The sequence below is a fragment of the Columba livia genome, chromosome 17 (assembly GCF_036013475.1).
Source record: "Columba livia isolate bColLiv1 breed racing homer chromosome 17, bColLiv1.pat.W.v2, whole genome shotgun sequence".
NCBI lineage: Eukaryota > Metazoa > Chordata > Aves > Columbiformes > Columbidae > Columba > Columba livia.
The window spans coordinates 10,904,601-10,927,092 of NC_088618.1; the positions used below are offsets into that span (position 1 = coordinate 10,904,601).

At 62.6% G+C, this 22,492-nt stretch overlaps 5 protein-coding genes across 10 annotated transcripts in view; 4 read left to right on the forward strand and 1 right to left on the reverse strand.

The window, feature by feature from the left end:
• Positions 1-301: 301 nt before the first annotated feature.
• Positions 302-3,344, forward strand: CFAP73 (cilia and flagella associated protein 73). Its single transcript, XM_065033849.1, has 7 exons — positions 302-765; positions 1,188-1,293; positions 1,461-1,565; positions 1,633-1,827; positions 1,906-2,127; positions 2,397-2,555; positions 2,639-3,344. Exons 1-7 carry the CDS (start codon positions 443-445, stop codon positions 2,783-2,785), a joined length of 1,257 nt encoding a protein of 418 aa, XP_064889921.1. The 5' UTR covers positions 302-442; the 3' UTR covers positions 2,786-3,344.
• Positions 3,174-10,523, forward strand: PRC1 (protein regulator of cytokinesis 1). Of its 6 annotated transcripts, XM_065033829.1 has the most exons (15): positions 3,188-3,442; positions 3,940-4,019; positions 4,140-4,272; positions 4,512-4,634; positions 5,395-5,628; positions 5,708-5,878; positions 6,087-6,236; positions 6,477-6,624; positions 6,744-6,880; positions 7,148-7,243; positions 7,369-7,515; positions 7,839-7,949; positions 8,202-8,312; positions 8,728-8,910; positions 9,564-10,523. In XM_065033829.1, the coding sequence occupies exons 2-15, from the start codon at positions 3,943-3,945 to the stop codon at positions 9,669-9,671; spliced, it is 1,929 nt and encodes a 642-aa protein (XP_064889901.1). In that variant the 5' UTR covers positions 3,188-3,442; positions 3,940-3,942; the 3' UTR covers positions 9,672-10,523. The 6 variants fall into 6 exon arrangements, with proteins under 6 accessions (XP_064889906.1, XP_064889901.1, XP_064889905.1 ...); XM_065033834.1 differs by lacking the exon at positions 8,728-8,910 and having other exon boundaries at positions 3,174-3,442; XM_065033828.1 differs by lacking the exon at positions 3,188-3,442 and having other exon boundaries at positions 3,910-4,019; positions 7,839-7,940.
• A 1,074-nt stretch (positions 10,524-11,597) lies between these two features.
• DDX54 (DEAD-box helicase 54) lies at positions 11,598-17,818 on the reverse strand. Its single transcript, XM_065033827.1, has 20 exons — positions 17,727-17,818; positions 16,925-17,069; positions 16,787-16,857; positions 16,524-16,709; positions 16,375-16,424; positions 16,223-16,264; positions 15,896-15,991; positions 15,633-15,754; positions 15,429-15,490; positions 15,146-15,277; positions 14,648-14,858; positions 14,062-14,196; positions 13,593-13,814; positions 13,152-13,225; positions 12,847-13,047; positions 12,600-12,745; positions 12,410-12,523; positions 12,228-12,332; positions 11,973-12,076; positions 11,598-11,891 (listed from the first exon to the last, which is right to left on the reverse strand). Exons 1-20 carry the CDS (start codon positions 17,766-17,768, stop codon positions 11,668-11,670), a joined length of 2,484 nt encoding a protein of 827 aa, XP_064889899.1. The 5' UTR covers positions 17,769-17,818; the 3' UTR covers positions 11,598-11,667.
• On the forward strand, positions 17,746-20,553 carry RITA1 (RBPJ interacting and tubulin associated 1). Its single transcript, XM_065033848.1, has 2 exons — positions 17,746-18,089; positions 18,782-20,553. Exons 1-2 carry the CDS (start codon positions 17,767-17,769, stop codon positions 19,323-19,325), a joined length of 867 nt encoding a protein of 288 aa, XP_064889920.1. The 5' UTR covers positions 17,746-17,766; the 3' UTR covers positions 19,326-20,553.
• A 1,741-nt stretch (positions 20,554-22,294) lies between these two features.
• TPCN1 (two pore segment channel 1) overlaps positions 22,295-22,492 on the forward strand; it is a 47,145-nt gene continuing 46,947 nt past the window's right edge. The window contains exon 1 of the mRNA XM_065033821.1: positions 22,295-22,416. The gene's annotated coding sequence lies outside the window, so the exon portion shown is untranslated. The remainder of the gene's footprint in view (positions 22,417-22,492) is intronic.

Below are 22,492 nucleotides of genomic sequence, written 5' to 3' on the forward strand. Positions count from 1 at the left end.
GGGGAGCAGGGAGGAGAGGGAGGGGATCAACACCTATGGATGGGAACAGCCACACAGCAGGATGGGGTGGAACAGGGGGTGGACATGGGGGCTCTGTGCTGGAGGGGAACAGGACTAAATGCTGTAAAGCAGCGGTGGAAGAGTTCGTAGAAGGTGATGGAGAGGTGAGTGCACAAGGGATCCGAGTGTGTGTGGAGGGTAACAGGGGATGTGAGCACATGTACAGGGGAATTAAGGGGACCTGGGGGCATGTGGGGGAGCAAAGGGGACATGGGGGAGTGAAGGGAACCTGGGGGTGTGTGTGGCATGGAAGGGAGGCACCCCGAGCCACACGGAGAGGAGCATTGTTCTGGATAAGAACAGTGTGAGCTGGAGGAGAGCTGAGAAGATACCGTGGGAACTGAGCACTTGGGGGGAACTGTTTGGGGTCCGGTTGTGTGCAATGGTCTCTGAAGGGATGTGGAGCCCAAACAGAGGTTTCCAAGGGGCTGCAGGGGGGACTGGAGTGTGGGAGGAGGATGGAGTGCGGTCAGAGAGCTGCCAGTTGTCCCCGAGGAGCCTCGGCAGCCCCCGTGCCCGGCATCCCCGGGGCGATGCTCCAGGCCGGGAAAATCCCCGGGCGCTGCGGGAGCCTCTGGCTGCCCCGGCAACAGCGTCGAGGCGCCGCCATCTCGGCTGTGCCGGCGAGGAGGAGGCGCCGGCTGAGATGGACTTGAACCTGGAGGAGAGTTTGGGCCGGGCGTTCCGGGACAAGCTGCGGCTGCCGTGAGTGGGACCCCCTGTCCTCCCCAGGGACTGGTAGCTGCTGGCTGGGAGCAAGTGAAATTTGGGAATGGGGCCACACGTCCTGTGTCCCCATGGTCTCGTGGTTTGAGTCCCCATGGCTGGGTCCCCAGGGTGCCACTGCCAGGGAGCTGTCACTGGGTGGGTGCTGGGTCCGTTGGCAGGGAGCTGTGGTGTGTCCCCAGGCGAGCAGCAGGGCTCCATCTCTGCCTGTGCCCCATCCAGAGGAGCTGGGACACTTGGGTGCCCACATGCTGCCCAACACGCTCCCAAGTGGCTTTTACACGGATCCCCCTGGGAACAGAGCAGCGGTGGTCCCGGAGGGGATCCTGCTTGTGCCACAGTGGGGGTGCCCCTGGCCAGGCTTCCCCTGGCCATGACAAGCCCCACACGACCCCTGGCAGGATGGTGCTGGTGGGTGACAGTGCCACGCTGCTGCCCTCCGCACGGGTGCTGCTGAAGCGACGGGAGGTGGCGGAGGTGGAGCGGGGGCTGCAGCGCCAGCGGGAGGTAAGAGCAGCCCCCGTGTGTGTCCCCCATGTGTGTCCCCCATGTGTGTCCCCTCCCTGGGGCTGCAGCCCTGGCTGCCATGGGAGATGTACCCAGCCGTTCATGGGCTGTCACCCGTGTCCCCCACCTGGTGTGGGGTGACGCTCTCACACCCGGTGTTCCCGCAGGAGTTTGGGCAGAGGATGGAGCTCCTGGAGCAGCGCCGGCAGCGGCTCTGCCAGCGCAAAGACCAACTCCAGGACGTCATCCTCAAATTCAACGCCTTCCTCCAGGTGCCAGGGTGGGGGCCGGGGCTGGGCGGGCCATGGGGCCCCCGCTGACCCCCGTGCCCCGCTGCAGGCCTCGGCGGTGAGGCGGGAGCGGGCGCTGCAGCGGGCAGTCCGGGCACGGGCGGCGGGGCAGGAGAACGAGGCCGCCCGGCTGCTCCGGGAGCTGGAGGCGCTGCGGCAGCATCGGGAGCGCCTGCTCCAGCAGACACAGAGCCTCCGCCGCTTCGGCGACTACCTGCAGGACGTGGTGGCCAGGACAGGGCAGGTGAGCGTGGGGGTCCCTGTCCTGCCGTGCCACCCTGCGTGTCCCCGAGCCAGCCCGCTCACCCCTCACGCTGCGCAGTTCCAGGACGTCCCGGCCATGCTGGCCCATTTCGTGGCGCTGGCGGGGGCGCGGGCCGCCCTGGCACAGGAGGCAGCGGCCGGGCAGGAGCGGCTGGCACAGCGCCGGGCTCAGCTCCAGCAGTACCAGGAGGAGACCGACAGCGAGCTCCTGCGCACCAGGGACGAGCTGGCCCGGCTCCGGGCTCGCCTCGAGGCCACCCTCATTGAGGTGCTCCAGGAGGTGAGGAGGGACATGGGGTGCCCAGGGACCCCCCCCCAGGCAGAGGGGCAGTAGTTTGGACCCCATGTGCTGCAGGGATGCCCAATATGTTGATGGTGGGAAGGCAGGTGGCACCTCCTGGGCTCAGCTGGGGGTCCCCATGTGCCCAGAAAGCGTCAGCAGCAGCTGTGCATGGGGGGGACACACAGTCAGGTCCCCCTGTCCCAGCTGTGGGGTGCAGGGGACACGGGGCAGTGGCTGGGGTGGCCCAGGGCTGTCACTGTTCCCAGGAGTCCCGCTGGGCGCAGATCCAGAGAGCAGCCACCCGGAGGACACTGCAGCTGGGGCAGATCAAGCTGGCCGTGCTGAACCTCTTTCAGCTCGTCACCGCACAGTTCAGGGTCCCCATGGATGTGGCCCTGGAGAACACCGAGGCCCAGCTGGACATGGTCAGTGCAGCTGGGTGGTGGGGCTGGGGGGGACATGGGGACACTCATGTCCCCACATCACTGCAGCATCAGTGTCTCCGCAGGTGCTGCTCTGCATGCAGGACCTGGCTGCCATCTGTGCTGAGCTGCACCCCAGGGAGCCGGGGCTGCGTCCCCCACGCGTGCCAGCAGCCACCGGCAAACACCGGCTGCGCCACGGGGGTGCCAGGGGGGCTCTGAGCCTGAAATAGCCCCCACGGGACAACTCCTGGGGCTGGGGAGAGTTCACCAGGGCCAGTGTGAAGCCCCAGGAACCCCCGGGGATGGAGGTCGCTCCCCGACAAGTCTGGGCCCCCCACGATGAGCAGTGACATGGGTGGCGGTGGCACAGGGGGGTGGCACCGCACTGGGCGGGGAGCAGGGCTCCCCAGGGCTCCCCAGGCAGCAGGACCTGGTTGTGGGAACAGCAGGATGTGCAGTTCCAGCTGAAGGGCCTTGGACAGGTTACACAGAAGTACGTTTTTATGAGTGTAAGAAGTGATAGCCCAGGCCACCGAGAACGATATCTTGGGTTGGAAAACCGCCCCCACACATATGATGTGCGAATGAGGGGGTCGTAACGCCGCCCCCAAGATACGCACAGGAACGTGACTGAAAACAGTCACAACAGGAGTGCGGTGTGTCTGGAATAGCATTTTCTGATAAAACTGTCGAACCTCTTGGTCCAGCCCTGTGTCTGTACACATATACATTGAGAACTGCTAATAAAAGAGAGCTTGCGCCGCCTGGCTCCGCTCTCGCTGCCAACAGGAGCTCTGTGCCCGCGGGTCTCTGTCTGTGTGCCCCGTTGTGTGCCCCCTGCGAGGCTCTCCATCCAGCAGCGTGGCGGCGACCGCGCAGTCCCACGGGTGAGTAACTTTTCGTGGCCACGTTAATCGCTGCAGATAACAGGGACACGCAGTCCCTGCGGTGTTACACGGGAACACCGTGCCGGTGAACGCCTCGCTCCCGGCTCGGCTCGGCTCGGCTCTGCCGGGGTCGAGGGCAGCTGGGACCGGGCCGGGGGTGTCGATGGGGTCCCGGGTGGGTCCCGGAGTACGGGGTGGGGGGGGTGGGATCGCCCAGAGGGGCGGGGCCACTCCGGCGCGTGCGCAGTGGCGCGAAGCCGCCGCCCGGGATGGGTGGGGCTCCCGGGCGAGGTCACGTGGTTACTGTCAAACACTGAGCGCGCGCCAATTGACTCGCGGTGCCGTACCGTTAAGACAGGTGCCGGTCTCGCTTGTGATTGGTTAGAAGAGCCGAAGGCTTTTCGCTGCTATTGGCTGGCGGCCGGCGTGGGGCGGGGCTGTTGGAGGAGAGCGGCGGTTGTGGGCGGGGCCTGCGGTGACGCTATTTCTCGTGGCAGCCAATGAGCGCGTCCGCGACGCGATTTAAATCGTGGGAGAGAGCGGTGGCGCAGAGCGGAGCGATGGCTACGAGAAAAAGGTGCGGGATCGGGACCCGGGGCGGGGTGCGGCGGGGGGACCCGGGGCGGGGTGCGGCGCGGCGGGGGCCGTGCCCCCGGGCAGTGCGGCGGCGCTGACGGCCGGTTCCCGCCGCCCGCAGCGAGGTGTTGGCGGCCGAGACCGTGTCGTGCCTGAACCGCGCGATGGCCACGCTGCGGGACATCTGGGAGGAAATCGGCATCCCCGAGGAGATGCGCCTGGAGCGCACCGAGGTGGTGAAGAAGCACATCAAGGTGAGGGGGGCTGGGGCCGGCGGGAGGGACCGGAGCTCCCGCTCGGGGCGGGGCACCCGGGGCTGTCGCTGCCCCTGCGCTCGCCCACAGTCCGGCCTTGCGAGGCCGCGCACCCCTGTCCCTTCCCCCGGCGCCCCCTTCGCTTGGCCCCAGCGCAGCTTCTCCAGCCGTTGTCCCTCTCGTCCCCACCCCCCGGCTCGCCCCGTCCCCATCCCGCCTCTCTCCACCTTGTGCCGCAGAACCTGTTGGACATGATGGTGGCCGAGGAGGAGAGCCTGAAGGAGCGTCTCCTGAAGAGCATCGCGCTGTGTCGGAAGGAGCTGGACACCCTCTGCAGGGAGCTCCAGCTGGACCCCTTGGAGGTACGACCTGCTTCTCTCTCCGGGAGCAGCAGAGCGGTGCTGCCCGGTGTGCCGGTGAGGCTGGAGCTCGCAAAGCAGACGCTTGTTCCAAACCACTTTTCCTCATACTTGGTAGAGCCAAAGGCAGGGGCCTGGCAGGTCGGGCCCTCGGGGGTGGCAGTGAGGAGGCCAAGGGTCTCACAGCATCTCATTTTGTGTTGATACCTAAAATCAGCAGTTAGCAATAGTTAATAAGAATAAGGGCCATAGATTTTAGGCGCTTATTAAATAAGGTTCATGGATGTTAGGTTTTAGGTGCTTATTAGGTGTTAAGTCACAAGAAAAGCAGGAGGGAACTCAGAAGAGGAGGTGGTGACGCCAGCGCAAGGACCAGTTCGTGTTGTTTTTGTTACAAGCTGAGTAACAAAGGAATGCAATGCATTTGCAAAGGATTTATTTGAAATGTAATGAATATGTATGATCTGTGTGGATATAACCTGTGTCTGGGAATTGTTTGGGGCCCCCACTAGGCAGAACAATCACTGCGGGTGCTGATGCATCAATAAAGGTGATGCTCGCTTTTAAAACCTTGAACCCTGTTTTAGAGGTTGCATCAATCAGCTGATCTGTATCAGTGTTGCTGCTTCATTGGCCTCTTCCTGGGGAGCACCTTGCTCAGAACTGGGACTTGTGTCCCAGGTCTTTGCTTAAGAGGTTTCAAATACACACGCCAGGTCTGTGAGAGTTGCAGAGAAGGGAGCTGATTTCTGGACTCTCCTAGGTGGAGGAAGAAGGTACCATTCTGCAGATGGAGAAGAATTTGCGCACCCACGTGGAGATTTTGTTAAAGCAGAAGAAGGACAGGAAGCAGGAGCTGGAAACCCTGCAAGAAGAAGACCGAGACTTGTGCGACATCCTCTGTACACCCGTGTTCCAGATTGACAGCAACGCTGTGCCCAGTCAGGAGGACCTGGATCGCTACAGGCGGCACTTGGCCTCACTGGTGGCCGAGAAGGTGAGTGAGGGGCCGATGGTCTCACCAGGGGTGGCACACGAGGTGCTCACTGGTTCCTAATGCTGCTCGTCACCTCTAGGAGAACAGGCACAAAGAGTTTGTCAGTGCTAAGCGGCAAATCATCCTCTTGATGGAGGAGCTGGACCACGATCCGGAGACCAGCTTTGAGCTCGACGTGGTGTACGAGTCCGAGGAAACTTTCTGCCTGTCCGCAGACAACATCGCTGCCCTGCAGACCCTGCTGCAGCAGGTACGTGGGCACATGGAGCCAGCGCCGCGGGGCTGTTGCTGCATCCCAGCAGGTGTTGGTATCGTGATGTAAAGCACAGCTGCTCAGCTCTCAGCAGGCTCCTTTGGGAGCTTGAGAGGAGGTCTGGGGAGCCGAGGCGGTGGCTTTGCTGGGTGCAGCGGAGCCGTCGCCTCCCCGCGCTGGCGCTGACCCCGCGCTCCCTCGGCAGCTGCAGGCCCGGCGCGCGCTGAACGAAGCCGTGTGCGCGGAGCTGCGCTCCAGGATCACTGCGCTCTGGGACAGGCTGCAGGTCCCGGACGAGGACAGAGACGCCTTCGCGGTGCACATGACCGGGTGCAGAGCCAAGACCAGGAAAGCTGTAAGGACCCCCCTGTGCTGGGGAGGGGGTTGGGGTGGCAGCGCTGGGTCTCACCCTCCAGCCGGAGTGAGAAGCTGCTCCCAGCAGCCAAGTGGGAGGAGAAATGGGCAAATCCGGCTCTCATGCATGGAGGAGCTGGTGCTGGCTGCTGCCTTGCCTTAGAAAGCGGCTTATGAGAAGATAAATCCTATTCTGCTCGTCTCCTCACGCTGCCTCTCTCTGCTCTGGTCTCCCTGGCAGCTGCAGCTGGAGGTGGATCGTCTGGAGGAGCTGAAGCTGCAGAACATGAAGTCTGTGATCCAGGCGATCCGGGCAGAACTGGCCGAGTTCTGGGACAAGTGCTTCTACAGCCAGGAGCAGAGGGAAGCCTTCAGCCCCTACTACGATGGTGGGTGCTGGTTCTTTCCGCTCGTTGCCTCCTTGCGGGAGCTGCTGGGAGTGGGGCTGCCCGAGCTGGTGGGGCGCAGGGATCCCGCTGCCTCCTGACCGTGCTGGTGTCTCCTGCAGAGGACTACACAGAGACCCTTCTTGAGCTGCACGACACTGAGGTGCTGAAGATTAAGAACTACTATGAAACACACAAGGAGCTGTTTGAGGCGGTGCTGAAGTGGGAGGAGAACTGGAGGCTGTTCCTGGAGCTGGAGGTACCATCTGGGCAGGAACCGCTCTGCCGGGCTTGGTGCTGGGTCACAGGGCAGCACGCAGCCCGCTCCCGCCTCCAATGTGGTTGGAAGGACCTGGGTGGCAATGGGCACTGCATCGGGAGCGCTGGTGGGGTTTGGGACGGGGCTACGCGGGGTTTGGGATGGTGCACTGTAGGGATGGGGTTCTGCAGGCTCTGTGTCCCATGGGTGTGCTGGGCTGTGGGCCGGGCTGGTGTGTTTGGTTCCTTCTGACCCCTCCTGTACCAGAGGAAAGCAACTGACCCCAGTCGCTTCACCAACCGCGGGGGAAACCTGCTGAAAGAGGAGAAGCAGCGGGCGAAGCTGCAGAAGACCCTTTCCAAGGTAGGTCCAGCCCTGCAGACGCTGCACCCCAGGCAGGCTGGTGCGGTGCCCACGGGGCCGTGTCTGGGCGCAGAGATGTCTGTGCTCACGGGGTGGCCGCTCCACTGTCCCTGTGTCCTCACCAGCTGCAGGAGGAGCTGGATACCCGAGTCCAGGCCTGGGAGCAGGAGCACGAGAGGACCTTCCTGGTGAAGGGGCAACAGTTCATGGAGTACGTGAGGGGGCAGTGGGAGCTCTTCCACCAGGAGAAGGAGAAGGAGAAGCAGGAGCGGGTGAGTGCGGAGCTGAGTGCGCTGTCCCGAGGCCCATGGTGGCCCCATGCGGGTCAGGGAGCTGCTGCTGCCCCAGCTCTGTCCTGTCCCTCTGCCTGGACACGGCTCCACGTGCTGTCACCTCTGACGGCGGGACTGGTGCCCGCTGCGGTCAGAGCCTGCGTGTGCTGAGCCCCTTTCCTGAGCCCCGCTGTGCCAGAGCAGCTCAGCCCTGGAAACCTGTGACTCTGAGACCGCCGCAGGGCCGGCTCGCGGGCAGCAGCTCTGCACGCCAGCTCTGCGCCATCCTCCGCCCCGTCCGTAAACACCGATCTTTTGTGCAGCAACTGAAGAAAAGCCGGCAGATGGAGGCAGAGATGCTGTACGGGAGCACCCCACGGACCCCTGTCAAGCGCCGGGTGCTCAGCCCCCACACACCTCACAAAGTGAGGAAGGTAAAATGTCAGTGCAAGGTAGCGTGGGCAAGACGGGACCTGTGGGAGCTCAGTGCTGTCACCAGGCTGAGGCCACCCTTGTCTGGGGTCACCTGGGTCCCACGCAGAGCTGTGGGGAGGGTTTGGGGTGCTGCAGTAGAGACAGGGCCAGACCCCAGACACCTCTGTCCTCCCTGGGGACATCAGCCCAGTGCTCTGGGGGCAGAGGGCTCAGTGCAGCCCCCCTGGGTGACATGTGCTCTGCTCCTGCAGCTCAATGGCACGGCCCTCTCCAACGCCACCCCCAACAGCACCATGCGCTCAGCCTGTGGGAGAACCATCTACCATCTGCCAACGTCGCGGCTGCCGCCCTCCGGGGGGAAGGTGAGAGGCTGCCCGGGGCTCCTGCACGCAGGGCGGGCTGGGGGAGGTCGAGGGGGCTCTGGCTGGTCGCTGCCAGGTTCTGGGATGCAGAAGCCACCATTTGTGCACGTCCAGCTGTGCTGGGCAGCTGCCACCCTGCCAGGGTGTTTCTGGGACCGAGGAGGGAGGAGGAGGGCAGCAGCGTTCAGGAAATCTTCCTCCATCCCCGATTTCCAGTGCACCCACCTCTGTTCCTCCATGCTGGGCCTGTGGCTGGGAGGCCATCAGCTTGCGGGTGGGGGGCTGTGTGTGTGGGCTCAGAATGGGTCCCAGACCCCAGAGGGCTCCTGGGGCTCCGAGCTGCTCCGGCAGCGTGGGGCAGCAGCTCCCCTTGCTCAGCGTGGTTCCCCTGTCCCATCTGTCATTCTCCCCTCAGTCTGGCCAGGCCCGGACCCCCGGCCCCCCAGCCACGAAGCCCCGGCGTCCTGGACACAATGAGCGCAACAAGGAGAACGTGCAGCTGAACGGAACCGCCCTGAGCGGTGGGTGCATGCCCGTAGCCCCTGCCCAGCGTAACCACAGCATTAATTCTGTTGCCAGCACCTATTCTGAGTTTGCGGTAATTCACCTCTTCTAAACCCACCCCCCCTCGCTGGAGCAGCGCCCTGTCCCACTGTCACCCTCCTGCCCTGTCCCACTGTCACCCTCCTGACCTGTCCCTGGGAGGGCAGGAGAAAAATTTTCCTGCAAAGGGCCCCGGCCTCTCCCCAACCTGTGCTGGTCTCGGCAGGCTGGGGGAGCTCCCCAGCTGCTGGGGAAGGGGATTTGCTGTCCCCCCCCCTGCCTGGACTGGCCTCTGCTCTTCCCTCAGGATGGGCTCGGCCCAACAAACACCAACACCCAGCAGCAGCCCCGTGCCCGTGCAGGGCCTCGGCACAGAGGTGCGGGTTTGGGAGGTGGCAGATCCCTTCTCCAGCAGCTGGGCAGAGCTGTCCCTGTCCTGTCCTGGGGGCTGCCTGTTTGTTTTGTGCTGACCCCGACATGCTTCCCAGCCTGCGGCTCTTTGGGCAACAAGTACTTGTGTTGCTGGGAGGCTCTGCGTCTTCTCAGCTCCTCTGCTCGCGCTTTCCTGCTCTCTGCAGCGAGCAGGAGACACACAAACAGGAGCATCAGGGCCATGAACCGCTCCTGCTGTCCCTCAAGGCGACTGCATTTTTCCCGTTGCCCCCCCCAGCGCCTCCTCATCTCCATCTCCCACTTTTGTTTCCACAGCGCGAACTTTCAAAAGCTTCCAGGTCTGAGACCAGCCCCTGCATCCTCAACTCCACCATCGCCTCCTCCATGGACGCTGACCCCGGCTCTGGCTGCTCCTCGGCATAGTGAATCTGCGCAGGCACAGTGTCCCGCACCTCCCATGGTGTCCCCTGCTCCGGGGTCACCCGTTACCCTGTCCCCAATGGGGCGCAGCCAGCCTGGCTCTCTGTGGGGCGGGGGGGTGGAAGGGACACTTTAAAAAAAACCAAACCACACATCCTTGCTTTCCTTTGGGGAATTTTTTTAAAAACTTACTGTTATGCAGGGCAGGGGCGTCAAAGTGACATTTTAAAAAGAATAAATAATCTTGCTTGCTTTTGTTAGGGTGGGGGGGCACAGGCTCTGCTGCAGCCTGGCTGGGGCTGAGCGCGGGCTCTGCCGTGCTGAGTGTGCTCAGGACAGACACCCCAATTCGGAGAGCTGCCCTCTGTGCCTTTTCTCCAGGGCTTTTCCCCTCCCTGTTGCTGTAGCTCTTGTCTATCACGACGTTCGCTTCCAGCTGCCCTAGCAGGTTTGTTTTAGCAGGACTGGCTGCAGATTCCCCGGGCACAGGGCTGAGGGGCTCGTCTGTGCACGGCTGTGGGGTGTGGGGGTCCCTGGGGGCAGCAGTTTGGGCTGGTGTCCCGGGGATGGCAGCGGGGCCCCTTCCAGGAGCCCCCGCTGTGCAGTTTGTTCCTGCCCCCTCTGCCTGGCCCTGCCTGGGTGAGGACAGCGAGCCCCGTTCAACCTGCCCTGGGGACCTGTTTGCACCTTTGTTAACAAAGCTCTTGTCTGTGTCTGTCTCTGATCATGACTAATTTGCACCTTGTTATCACTACAGCCCCCCATTTGCTGTTATTTATTCTCCAGGTTTTTTGTACCCTTGCTCTGTAACTCTGTATATACTGTTGATGAGAATAAAAGATGTATGTGTAGATAGTTACTGCTGTTGGTGTGGCTCTGGGGCTGGGGGGGAGGAGGAGGACTAGGGAAGGGTTTAGTCCTCCCTTCTGTGTTTTTAGCACTTGTATAGCAGGCACCAGCCCCAGCCCCCGAGCTGCATTCAGCATGGGCTGAGCCCCACCAGGCCGGCCCAGGGGCTGCAGCCCCTGCCAGGGATCTGGCAGCAGAGGGGCAGGAGCAGAACTGGTCTATGTCCTTTTGGGCAGCCAGGGGTGCTGCAAGGGGCTGATGGCTCCAGCACGCAGATGGAGGTGGCCCATGGGCCACATGTCACCTCCTTCATGTGCTGTTCTGCAACCACCAGGGTCTGGGTGGCTGGCCAGAGCTGGTGTCGTCCTTGTGTCCCAGCTGCCCATATGTCCCTGCAGACACCACAGCCGTGCCACAGTGTGGCCCTGGGGCTTTGGCCTGTGCAGCACGATGGGTCCCCAGGTTCAGGGCGAGCCGGGGGGAGGAAATGTGGGTGTACCCGTGTGGGAACAGCAGGATATGCAGTTCCAGCTAAAGGGCTTTGGACAGATTATACAGAAATACATTTTTTAGGAGTGTAAAAAATGATAGCCCAGGCCAGTGAGAATGGTATCTCAGTCAGAAAACCGCTCCCATACATATGATGTGTGAATGAGGGGGTCAGAACGCCACCCACAAGATAGGCACAGGAACGTGACTGAAAACAGTCACAACATGAGTGCAGTGTGTCTGGAATAGCATTTTTTGATAAAACTGTCTAACCTCCAGCCCTGTATACATTGAGAACTGTTAATAAAAGAGAGCTCCACTCTGCCTGGCTCTGTTCTCGCTGCTAACAAGAACTCTGTGCATCTCCGTCTGTGTCTGTATGAATCATTCTCATTGCCACACCGGTTGCCGCAGAGGAAGGGGGAGCTGCCGCTCACATTCCAGCTGTTGGTATCCCCTAAAGTGCCTCCTGTCAAAATATAACCCAGTGTGGCCCCGCAGCACCCACTTGTTTTAGGACTGCGCCTGGGGGCGGCCCAAGGGGGTAAGAATTACCCCCAGTACAATGCTTGTAGGAAGGACAAAAAGGAGTAAGGATGAAAAACCAGCCAAATATTTAATATCTTCTTTCCGGGCAGCCATGGGGGCACGGCCCCCTCCCCTACACCCTCTTGCGTAGTTTGCCCTTCTTGGCGCCCCCCACCCTGCGCCCAAACGCCATCTGCCGCAGCTCCTGCACCCGCTGTCGGTTCCTGGCCTTCAGGCGCTTCAGCCCCCCGCTCTGCAGGAACCGCTGCTTGGCCGCCTTCTTGCGCTGCTTCAGGATCTGCTGCTTGTTCTTCAGCTCCGAGCGCACCCTGCCCTGCGCCGGGGGCTGCCCGGACCCTGCCGGGGGGACACGGCCAGGCTCAGGTCAGCGGACACAGTGAGGTGTCATGGGAATAATGTGGGGCTCCCGGTACTCACCGTGCCCGCGCCGGTGCTTCCCTCGGAACTGCTCCCTGCCTCGCTGGTCCTCCTCATCCTCGTCCCGCTCATCAACCTTGTATTTCTGCTTCCATTTCTCATAGCTGGGCCGGGGGTGTTAAGGGAATGTGCAGTGACTCCCCATCGCTTGACCCATCACAGATTCAGACCAGCCTCCCTGCCCTTAGAGCCAGGGACAACGTCCAGCCCTGCTGCCCCTCGCCCCCAGGCCTCGCCATGGCGCAGACAGGATACAGGTTGTTCTTGTAGGAGCTGCTGATGTAGCGCCCGCTCTCCGTCCGCACTTTCTTCTTGCCCTCCTGGCCCGTCTGCCCCACGAACCGCTTCTTCTTGCGGTCCCTGTGGGAGACATGAGGGTGGTGGGACCCCCCAGCTCTGATTTCCCACCCCCCAGCCCACGGACAGACCCCACTCACCACTTCAGCAGCTGCTTGCTCTTGTTGAGGTTGTGGTTTTCATCACCCATGAGATCCAGGACAGCTCCAGCTGCCTGCTGCTCGAAGGGGCTGCCCTCGCCACCCACGCTCAGCCTGCAAAGGGGGGTGATGAGAGCAGCCCCCACATGCAGAGCAGAGCAGGACGGCGGGAGGACACCTCCAAACTCACCCCCTCTCACTCTCGAAGTCCTTGGGCCGGTAAGGGATGTAGAAGTCCTCGTCCCGCTGCACTGGCTGCCGCGTCTTTTTCCTGGCACCATCATCACCTCCTCGGCCCCGTTTTCGCTTCTGGCCCACGACGGTGGAGAACACGTCCTGGGAGAGGACAGGGGATGTGATGGAGGAGCCATGATCCCCTGGCAGTCGCTGCACGAGCACCCGAAACCTGGCACAGCCAAACTCCTCATCCTCATTACCTGCAGGTTTTCCTCCTCCTCTCCTTCTCCCTCCTGGGGTGCGAGGGGGGCCGGGCACAGCCCCCGCCCTTGCAGAGCCGCTGCCCGCTTCTCCTGCTGCCCGCGCTGGTACTTCTCGATGAGCACACGGTCGTGGCGCCGCTTCGACCGCATCACGGTGCTGGCCGGTGTCCGGGATGTGGCGTTGATCTCGAAGATGGTCTGTTCCCAGGGCAGGAGCATTGAACCCCGGTGAGCTGTGCAGCTGGACGCACAGACCTTACCTCCCACCCCAACCCTGCGCCCGAAGGCAGCTCCCAACTCACCGCCTTGGACTTGTAGGTTTTAATGCTGTCCACGAGCTTCAGCCGCTCCAGCTCGGTGTCTTCAAAGCGAGCGCCTGGGGAAGGCACAGAGCGGGCACAGCTCAGCCCTTTGGCGAGAGCCAGGCTGTTCTCGGTGACAACCAGTGATAGGACAAGGGGCAGTGGGTACAAACTGGAACACAGGAGGTTCCACTTATATATGAGAAGAAACTTGTTCCCAGTCAGGGTGGCAGAGCCTGGCCCAGGCTGCCCAGGGAGGTTGTGGAGTCTCCTTCTGTGCAGACATTCCAACCCGCCTGAACACCTTCCTGTGTAACCTCATCTGGGTGTTCCTGCTCCATGGGGGGATTGCACTGGATGAGCTTTCCAGGTCCCTTCCAACCTCTGACATTCTGGGATTCTGTAACAGCGTCCCGCCCCTCGCCATCCCCAGGCACTCACTGAAGAGCGGGTGCATGCCCAGCTGGGACACGTCCAGCTCCTTCGCCCTCTTGATGGACTCGGGCGAGGGGCCGGGCCGGGAGCGCAGGTATTGCTTGTGGGCGTTCTCGGCGACGCGGCGCAGGCTGCGCAGCTCCAGCGAGCCCTCCTGGTCCGTCAGCAGCAGGCACTCCTCATCGTCCACCAGGCTCTGGGGGACGCGGCCCAGCACCCCGTCAGCATCTGCAGCCCGGAGGACACGGTGTCACCTCGCTGTCACCCACCTGGGATGGTTGCAGCAGGCATGGCAGCAAAGCAGGATTAAACAAAGCAGAGCTTGATGGTGTTAATTCAGCATCCCCAACACCCCATTTCCCCACAAGACCACAAACACCAGCACTGGCCAAGGATAAAACCCCGGTGGCCACGTGGCCAGTGTCCCAGCTTGGACACATGGCCACCCTGATGCCTACAGCCAGGTCTGCCTCACCAGCTGGCATCTCCTGGGCGCCGGCGAGGACGAGTGGGCGCCCCAGGAAGAGGTGGAGGTCAAAGACGTAGGGCATCTCGTCGGGAGCCACCAGTGAGTAGGCAGTGCCGCTCCGGCCAGCACGGGCCACACGACCTGGTACGGGGAGCAGCAGAGTGGGACACCACAGCCCGTGACAGTCCAGCCTGCCTTCACGCAGGCAAGGACCTGCTGGTGGCCCTGGGAGCCCATGTAGGTGACATTTACCAGGTGGGGATGGCTGGCAAGGGGCTGTGGGGGCAAAGGGGAGCCCACCATGGTGTCACCCTAAATGGAAGGCACCAGCCTCGTCCCCAGGAGCCACCACAGTCCAGCTGGGAGCTCAGGGACATTCCTGCCCCAGCTTTGTCCCCAGCCTGTCTCCTGATGCAACACTGTGACCTCCTGCCCCAAAGACATCACCGCTAAGGCAGGGGCACCAGCGCCAGCCCAGCAGGGCACAGGGATGGGAAAAACAGGGGACAAGGGACAGCCCACTCACCCCCTCCCTGTCACCACGAGGGACTCTCAGCCCACAAGGACCCCCACGTGGCGCAGCGGCACCCACCGACGCGATGCAGGAACAGCTTGGCCTTGGCGGGGAAGCTGTAGTTGATGACGTTGTCCAGCATGGGGATGTCGAGCCCGCGTGCGGCCACGTCGGTGACCAGCAGCACCGGGCACTTGCCCTGGGAGAACTTGGCGATGTTGATCTTGCGGGCGGTCTGGTCCAGCGAGCTGTAGATGTGTGTGCAGCGGATGCCCTGCGCCGTCAGCAGCTGGGGAGGAGGCAAGAGAGATCAGATCCCACCTGGCCATGCACCCCTAGCCACAGGACAGGCCCCCAGGGCCCTGGGACCCCCAAATTCCCCTGCACTCCCCCCTTTTTCTGAGGGGTAGGTAGATACAGCACCTCCACAATCACATGCTTGGGAATTTCTCCCTCAACGCAGGAAAACAGAGGTGGACAATCCCACAGATGCAGACCCCATGTGGGTCTGGAATGGGGCATCAGGCCCCCCCAGCAGCCTGTGGTACACGCTGGGCACCCCCGAACACTACTTGCCTCCTTGAGATACTCCGTGTGGTGCTTGGTGGCCACGAAGACGACGGTCTGGTCCTGGGGCTTCACCACACTGCGGAGCAGGTGGAGCAGCACGGCTGGTTTGTCGTCCCCACGCAGGTGGAAGAAAGCCAGCTGCACAGAAACCAGAGCTGAGCCTTCGGTGTCCCCACATCAGCTACAGCCACCCCTCCTGTCCCCTCCCCGCCAGCCCAGAGCCCCCGCAGGGTGGCTTGCAGGGGGTGGGGGCACAGAGCCCGTCTGGAGCCCCCCAGGCCCATCTCACCTTGAGCTGGTCGCTGAGCTTGGACTCCACGTCCAGCCGGATCAGCATCGGCTCCGTGAGACCTGTGGGGTGTGGTGACATGCAGGACCTGGGACCAGCCCCACCCCTCAGCTCGGGGACACTCACTTGGCCCAGCCTGTGCTCAGCTCGGTTTCACCAGTGCTGTGTCCCCAAGCCCCCCGAGGTGTGCCCCACGCTCCGTACCAGCCCGGGCGAACTCGACGAGCAGCTTGGGCAGCGTGGCGGAGAAAAGGACAGTCTGGTGACAGTCTGGGAGCCGGGCGATGATCTCCTGCAGCTGCTCAGCAAAGCCCATCTCAAAGAGCCTGCAGGGGAGGGGACACAGGCCATGGCAGCGCCAGTTTGGTCCCTCCATGCCCAGCCCTGCCACCCCCCAGGGGAACCTCGCTCACGCCCCATGCGTGGGGACACTGCCAGCCCTGGGGACACCTCTGTGCCCTGCTGACCTGTCGGCCTCGTCAAACACCACATACTCCACGGTGTGCAGCTTCAGCTTCATCTCCACCGCCACGTGCACCAGGCGCCCGGGGGTGGCGATGATTCTGTGGGGACAGAGATGGTGATGAGACCAGGTAGGGAGGGGACAGTGTCCCCACACCCTCCTGGGTGCAGGTGCCAAATGTGACCCATGGGGAGCAGGGGGATATGCTCCAAGGTGACACCAGGACACGTCCACTAGGCACACTGGCTGTAAGCACCAGTGATGTCCCCAGATGGGGGGTGGCTCTCAGGGACATTTCCCCACCAGGTCCCCTCCCTGTGTCCCTACTCACATGTCGGGGTTCTCATGCAGGGCAGCGAATTGATCCTCCATCCTGCGAGGAGGGGGAGAGGCTGGAGCGGCGCCAGGTGGCACGGGGCAGCTCAGCCCCTTGCCAGGTTTTGAGGAGGCTTGACGGGACGTGGGGACACGGGGACACCTTACTTGTCTCCTCCCAGGATCAGGGCTGTCTTCAAGCCTGTGAACTTGCCCAGCTGTGGAGTGAAAAATGCCATGTCAGCAGAGGGGAGTAAAACTAAACCCCTTGCCCCGTTGTCCCCACTTGCCCCCATTGTCCCCGTCGTGTCCCGTACCTCCTTGGTGAACTTGAGGGTCTGCAGGGCCAGCTCGCGGGTGGGCGAGAGGACGAGGGCGCGCGCCCCGGCCTGGCTGGGCGCCTTGAGCCGCTCGAACATGGGGATGAGGAAGCAGGCCGTCTTCCCGCTGCCCGTCCGCGCCATGGCCACCACGTCCCGGCCGCGCAGGATGGCGGGGATGCTCTGCGAGACACCGCCCCAACGTCACCGTCACTGTCACAGTGCCCCGGAGTGGGGGTCCCGCGGCCCCCCGCGCTCACCTTCCTCTGGATGGGGGTGGGCACCTTGTAGCCCTTCTTCATGATGCCTTTGAAGACGGGGTAGCTGAGGCCTGTGGGGATGGGGACAGGTGAGGGGACAGTCCCCAGCCCATGACAGCTGTCACCCCCCACACGTACCCATGGACTGGAAGCCCCCGGATTTCTTCTTCTTCTGGTTCTGCGCCCGCACCAGCGCCCGCGTGTCCGGTTCGGCCTCGGCGCCATCGGCGTCCTCCTCCTCCTCCTCGGCGGTGGGGAAGGCGGGGAGCGGTGGTGTGGGGACCTGGGGACAGCAGGGGACACGGCTGCGGTCACGGGCGCCCCCACGGTTCCAGGGCACTGTAGCCTGGCAGGAAGGGACACCAGTGCCAGGGACACAGGTACAGGGGATACTGGCACTGGGGACACTGGGACTGAGGACACTGATACCAGAGACAGTGGCATGAGGGACACTGGACTGGGACACCGGTACTGGGGACACTGGCACTGGGGACTGTGGCACATGGGGACTGGGGACACACTGGCTTAGGGGACAGCAACACACAGGAACTGGGAACACCAGTACGGGGGACGCTGGCACACAGGGGCTGGGGACACCGGTACTGGGCACAGCAGCACACCGGGTACAGCGACACGGGGCACCGGGGACACCGGTATCGAGAATGCCGGCACCGTGCACAGGGGACACCTGTACATGGGGATAGGGGACAGGGGCACCGGGCACACCGGCACGTTGGGACCGGGGACACCGGTATCGTGCACAGGGGAGACCGACACCGGGCACAGAGGACACCGGCACATGGGGACCCAGCACACAGGCCCACGGGTACCCGGCACACCGGCACTGGGGACACCAGCACTGGGGACACCGGCACTGGGGACACCGGCACTGGGGACCCCGGTGACTCCGCCCCCGCCCCCAGCCCCGCCCCGTTCCTACCGGCGCTCCCCGGGACTGGCGGCGGGCGCGCGGCGGCGCCATGTCGGTAGCGGCGGCGGAAGCACGTGCGGGGGGCGGGCGCGGAAGGGGCGGGTCTGTCCCGGCCCCGCCCCGGGCGGCCATGCGGGCGGCGGGGCCAGCACCGGGAGGCGCCTCCGCGCCCGCCCCGCAGCCGCCGCGGGGGGGCCGGGGTCGGGGCCGAGGCCGCGCCGTCCGCCGGGCCCGGGCGTCCTTCGTGGACGAGTCGCTGTTCGGCAGCCCGGGGTCCCGCCCGGCGCCGCCCGGCTTCGCTCCTCCCTGGGCGGTGTCGGTGCCGGTGCCGGCGGCCCCCGGCGGCGGCCCCCGACCGAGGAGTAGGTGCAGGTGAGCGGCGGCTCGGGGCAGCCGGTCCCCGGGGTGGGCGGGCTGGGGTGAAGCTCAACCTGCCCCACGGACCCGCGCGTGTTTGTCCCCGTGAAGCCCCTGGTACCCCCCTTTTGTTGTCCCCAAAGCGGGTTCGTTACCCGCTGTGCAGCAGCCGAATACACACACAGAGTCGAGATATTGTTTTATTACGAGGTTGCGCATTGTCGGGTGCTGGGTGATAAAACCACCAAGCCAGTGCACCTTCACAGCACTGACATCATTTGCCCTTTCTGTTTGGGTTGGTACCTCCCCAGGCTCTCCACCCTCCTTTCCAGGACTGCTCAGTGATTTACATGTGGCCACACAATCATTTTCTTGTACTCTGCATGCTCGTGGGTTGGGGTTTTCGCTTGGGCAGGGGTCTTTGCTCCTGTGGGGGCGATTTTTAGTATTATAATGAGCAAAGTTCATCTAAAGGACACTCTGATTGTCTTAAGATATAAACTCAGGTAATTGCAGAGGTTCCAGGATGTTCAAACTGCAAGGACAGGAGCTCCTGATAAGGTGTTCTTTAAATCACCCTTATCTTTGTTAAAGGAGTGGACCGACCTGAAACTGGCTCGTTGATTTACGCATCCTTGGGTTAGCGATTGCTGACAGGGTTCATTCTTTAAGTGGTACTGACTGCGCTTTCTCCTCACCCCTCCAAGGCTGAGAAGTCACACTCCGTCCTTCTGCGACGAGTCCCTGTTCGGTGCCAAGCCCGAGGGTCCGGCCTGGGCAGCTCCGTGGATGAGGAAGGAAGATGTGGCCAAGCTCCACGTGCTGCTCTGGAGCCCCCCGCCCGCCCCCCAACACCAGCCCAGCCCTTCCCCCCGCTCCCGGGAGACACCGGTGAGAGCCGTCCACCCGCGCAGCGCGGCGTCCCCGGCACCGGCAGCCTGTGACACGGGCCGTAAGGACAACTCCTGCCTCTGGAAGTGTCCCGAGAGCCCTTTGGGCTCTGAAAACCACGGTGCTCCCCGCAGAGGGCGTTCGCAGTCTCTCAGTCGGCTGAACCCCCCCTCAGACGGGCTCTGCCCGGCTTCAGACAATCCCAAGATGGGAAGGTGTAAAAACCAGAGCCCGCTGACAGCCCCCGCCACCCCCCGAGCCCCTCTGATGAGGGGGCGGTCAAAAAGCGTGTGTGGACCCCCCTTGGCCAGGAGCTCCACAGCAGCGGGTGGCTGCAAACCCAGGCCACCCTGGAAGTGAGGCCAAACGTCCCTCTGGACATAATTCCAGCCTTAATGTCCCCGAGGTGGGGCCTGACCTGTAGGGTGAGTCCTCGTGGACCTTGGGACCTCCCGTGGCTGTGAATGGAGGACGGGGACACTGCTCCATGCGGGAGGATGAGCCGGGAGCCGAGGGTGACCACAGCGCCGGAGCGGGACGGCCTTGGTGGTTACAGCAGCTTCCATTGACTGTCCAGTGGCCGTCAGATGACGTGCAGTAACGAGTCGGGTTCCTTCTGCCTGGGAATTCGGAGCAGCGGGACACAGGGCTGCCCACCTGGGAACGGGACATCCGCAGCAGAGCTGGGGGGACAGGCAGGACCTGAGCTCGGGTTTTGCTCCCGCAGCAGAAGGTGCCGCTGGGCTGGAGGTCCCGGTGGGACTGGCCTGGGTGGTGAAGGTCTGCGGACGTGAAAGCAATTAGTGCCTTCTCGTAGCAGGTGTTGGGGGTGCTGACGAGAATCTGAGCCTGCTCAGCTCTGGTTTGGATGTTGATACAGTGACGTGCAACCTGTTAAGCCTCCTGGTCTCTCAAGTGGTTTAGGATAGAACCCGCAGTTTGATTTGGACACTAGATGGAGACACGAGGGTTGTGGATTGACAGGAAAGCCAGCACTCTGCTCCCTGCCAGATCAGGCAGATCCGGGAGGGTGAGTCACCAGCAAATGGGGGTAACCGCCCCGAAATCTGAGCAGCAGAGAGCTGCAAAACTCAAAAGCAGGACACAGAGTGCAATGCTGGAGTGCTTGAAACATGAAGCCTCTTAAAATGAAGAGAGATTTTATCTGAAAATCAAGTTGACAGTGGCTTGTATGGCCAGGGGTGGCCAGTTTATCCCCACTGCTGTGTTCAGGCTTCAAGGAATCGATGGGGGAAACGAGAGCCCATTGCATCAGCCTCACGCGTTCCCATCCCACGGTGGCCCGGGTTGTCACTGAGGGCTCCCAGGCCATCAGGGGGACAGAACTGGCAGTTCCTTGCTATTTACACCACAAGGACAGTGTTGGTTAAAGGATAAATGGGTAAAAATGGATTGCTTGGATTTTATGCTACAGTTCTCGCTCACATTTGATGCTTTACTGCTGCCCTGTCCTCTCGTTCTACCAGAGCTGTGCAGTGCGAGGACAAGAGATGCTCCGTTTCTGCTGTGGGAGGCTGGTGCTTGTCTGGAGCAAATGCCAAGTGTGAATAAAGTGAGATGGGGGAAATGTTCTGTTGTTTTGTAACTCCAGAGTCACCCTGTGCTCGGCTCAGGTGAGGGTTGATGATGCAAAGGCCTGAATTGCAGCTGGGACTCCTGCCTGCTGCTGCACTTATTTCTCATTTTTCTCTCTGCTCAGCCCTGCGATAAATCACACTCTTTCTGCCGTTGACTCAGCCCATCTGGCAGCTGCTCAGCCTCCAAAATGAGCTGCGCCCAGCCCAAGGTGCTACAAGCAGCTCTAAAAGATGGTTTGATGTGTGGGCAGTATCACGTTTGCTCTGCTTAGCCCGTACCAGCTCTCTGGTTTCTCAACACACACCTCACCCGATCTGCGGCAGCCTCGCTCCTCTGTGTCCTGCCCAGCGCTGCAGCCTCTCCAAACCGGCACAGCGCTTGGCAGGGGAGGTTTCGGGGCTGAGTCAATGGCTGGGGACAAGAGGCAGTTCTGTGAGGAAGCTGCTTGTGTAGTGGTGCAATTGTGCAGCTGCAGGGCTGCTTTCCGCTGAAATCAGTGGAGCGTTGTGATGAGCAGGTACCCTCCGAAAATACACCCTGCCAGGAGCTGGCAGGAGCCAGGTGATTAGCCGACGCAGCCGGACCCAGCGGCACCGTGACGGGTTTAATCTCTGCCACTACCTGAGAGGCAACTGATTCTTAGTGCTCCGATACAAGTGTCTTAGTTGTGTCCTCAGGTGCCGAGTGTCCCGCTGCAGCTCCACGCACTCACCCGGGGAAGTTGTTTCACCACTTCCCGCTTGCTCTGCAGATCCACAGCCTTTTGGGCAGCTCTTGCGAGCTCTTTTTGAGATCTCTCCTTACTTTGTCCTCCTTGTAAATCCAGCCCCAGAGGGTGACACAAAGCAAGAAATACCACTGGGAAGGGGAGTGCACAGAGAGACGTCAGGTGGGCAGGAGAAAGGTTTGTTTGCAAATGCGTTGTTAATTTAAGGCAGGACGCCTCTGCTCGGGTAGCAAGGGGAATGTTCCTGTTGGACAGGAGCGTTACCTGCCTCTCTGTGACACTGGCGGGAATCCTGCTGGTGGTGACATCGGAGCCCAGTGTCTTTATGGGGCTGCAGGAGGCACAGAGGGACCATCCTGGGAGGCTGTCTGTGACAGAAATGCACAGCCTGGACAAGTGGAACAGATTTATTCATTACACGCTGGGCCGCTCGCTTCCAGCTTGACAACCCCTCACCATGTCTGCGACAGGTGAGGCCTCGGCGGATCTTGGGAGCGTCGTGTTTTGCAATGGGGCCTTCAGCCCGTCGTGGGGCTGCACCTGCCGCCTTCTGGGGCAGGGCTGGGCGGCTGTCCCTAAGGCCCCGTCTCTTCCCTGCAGCCGCCAGAGCCTGCTGGGGCCTGGGCACAGGATCGGCCCGGGGCAGCGGCCCAGCCCAGGGGCCTGTGGGCCGGGGGGTCCCCTCGGGTGGGCCCCGCCGCTCCCGCGTCGCGCCGTTGCTAGGTAACCGCTCAACTCACCCCCTGACACCAAAGGCGGGGCCTCAACACAGCCAATGGCAACCCGCGTTCCCCTCCCGAGAGCCTGCCCCTTCCTTCCCGTGGTTAAGGCGTGATGCTGTTAACTCACGGCCTCCCCTGGCCAATCAGCATTCCCACTTGCCCAGAGTGGCAGCGCCGCTACCCAATGACGAGAGCAAGCGCGGGCGGGAGGAAGAGGAGGAGGCGGGAATAATCTGGATCTTTTCGCAGGGGATAAGCGCCGGCGGTGGGCGGGGCGGAGCGAACCCGGAGCGCGGATTGGCGGGCGGGAGGGAGGCCCGCGTGGCCGCGACCAATGAGAGGCGGCGGGGCGGGGCCGCGCGCGCCGGGCGCTGAGGAGGTGTCGCAGCGGCCGCGGGCGCCGGTTCGGCGGGGCCGGGTCGTGTCCGGGGGGCAGCGGCGGGGGGACCCTGGGGGCCGCAGGCACGGAGGGTGGGCTG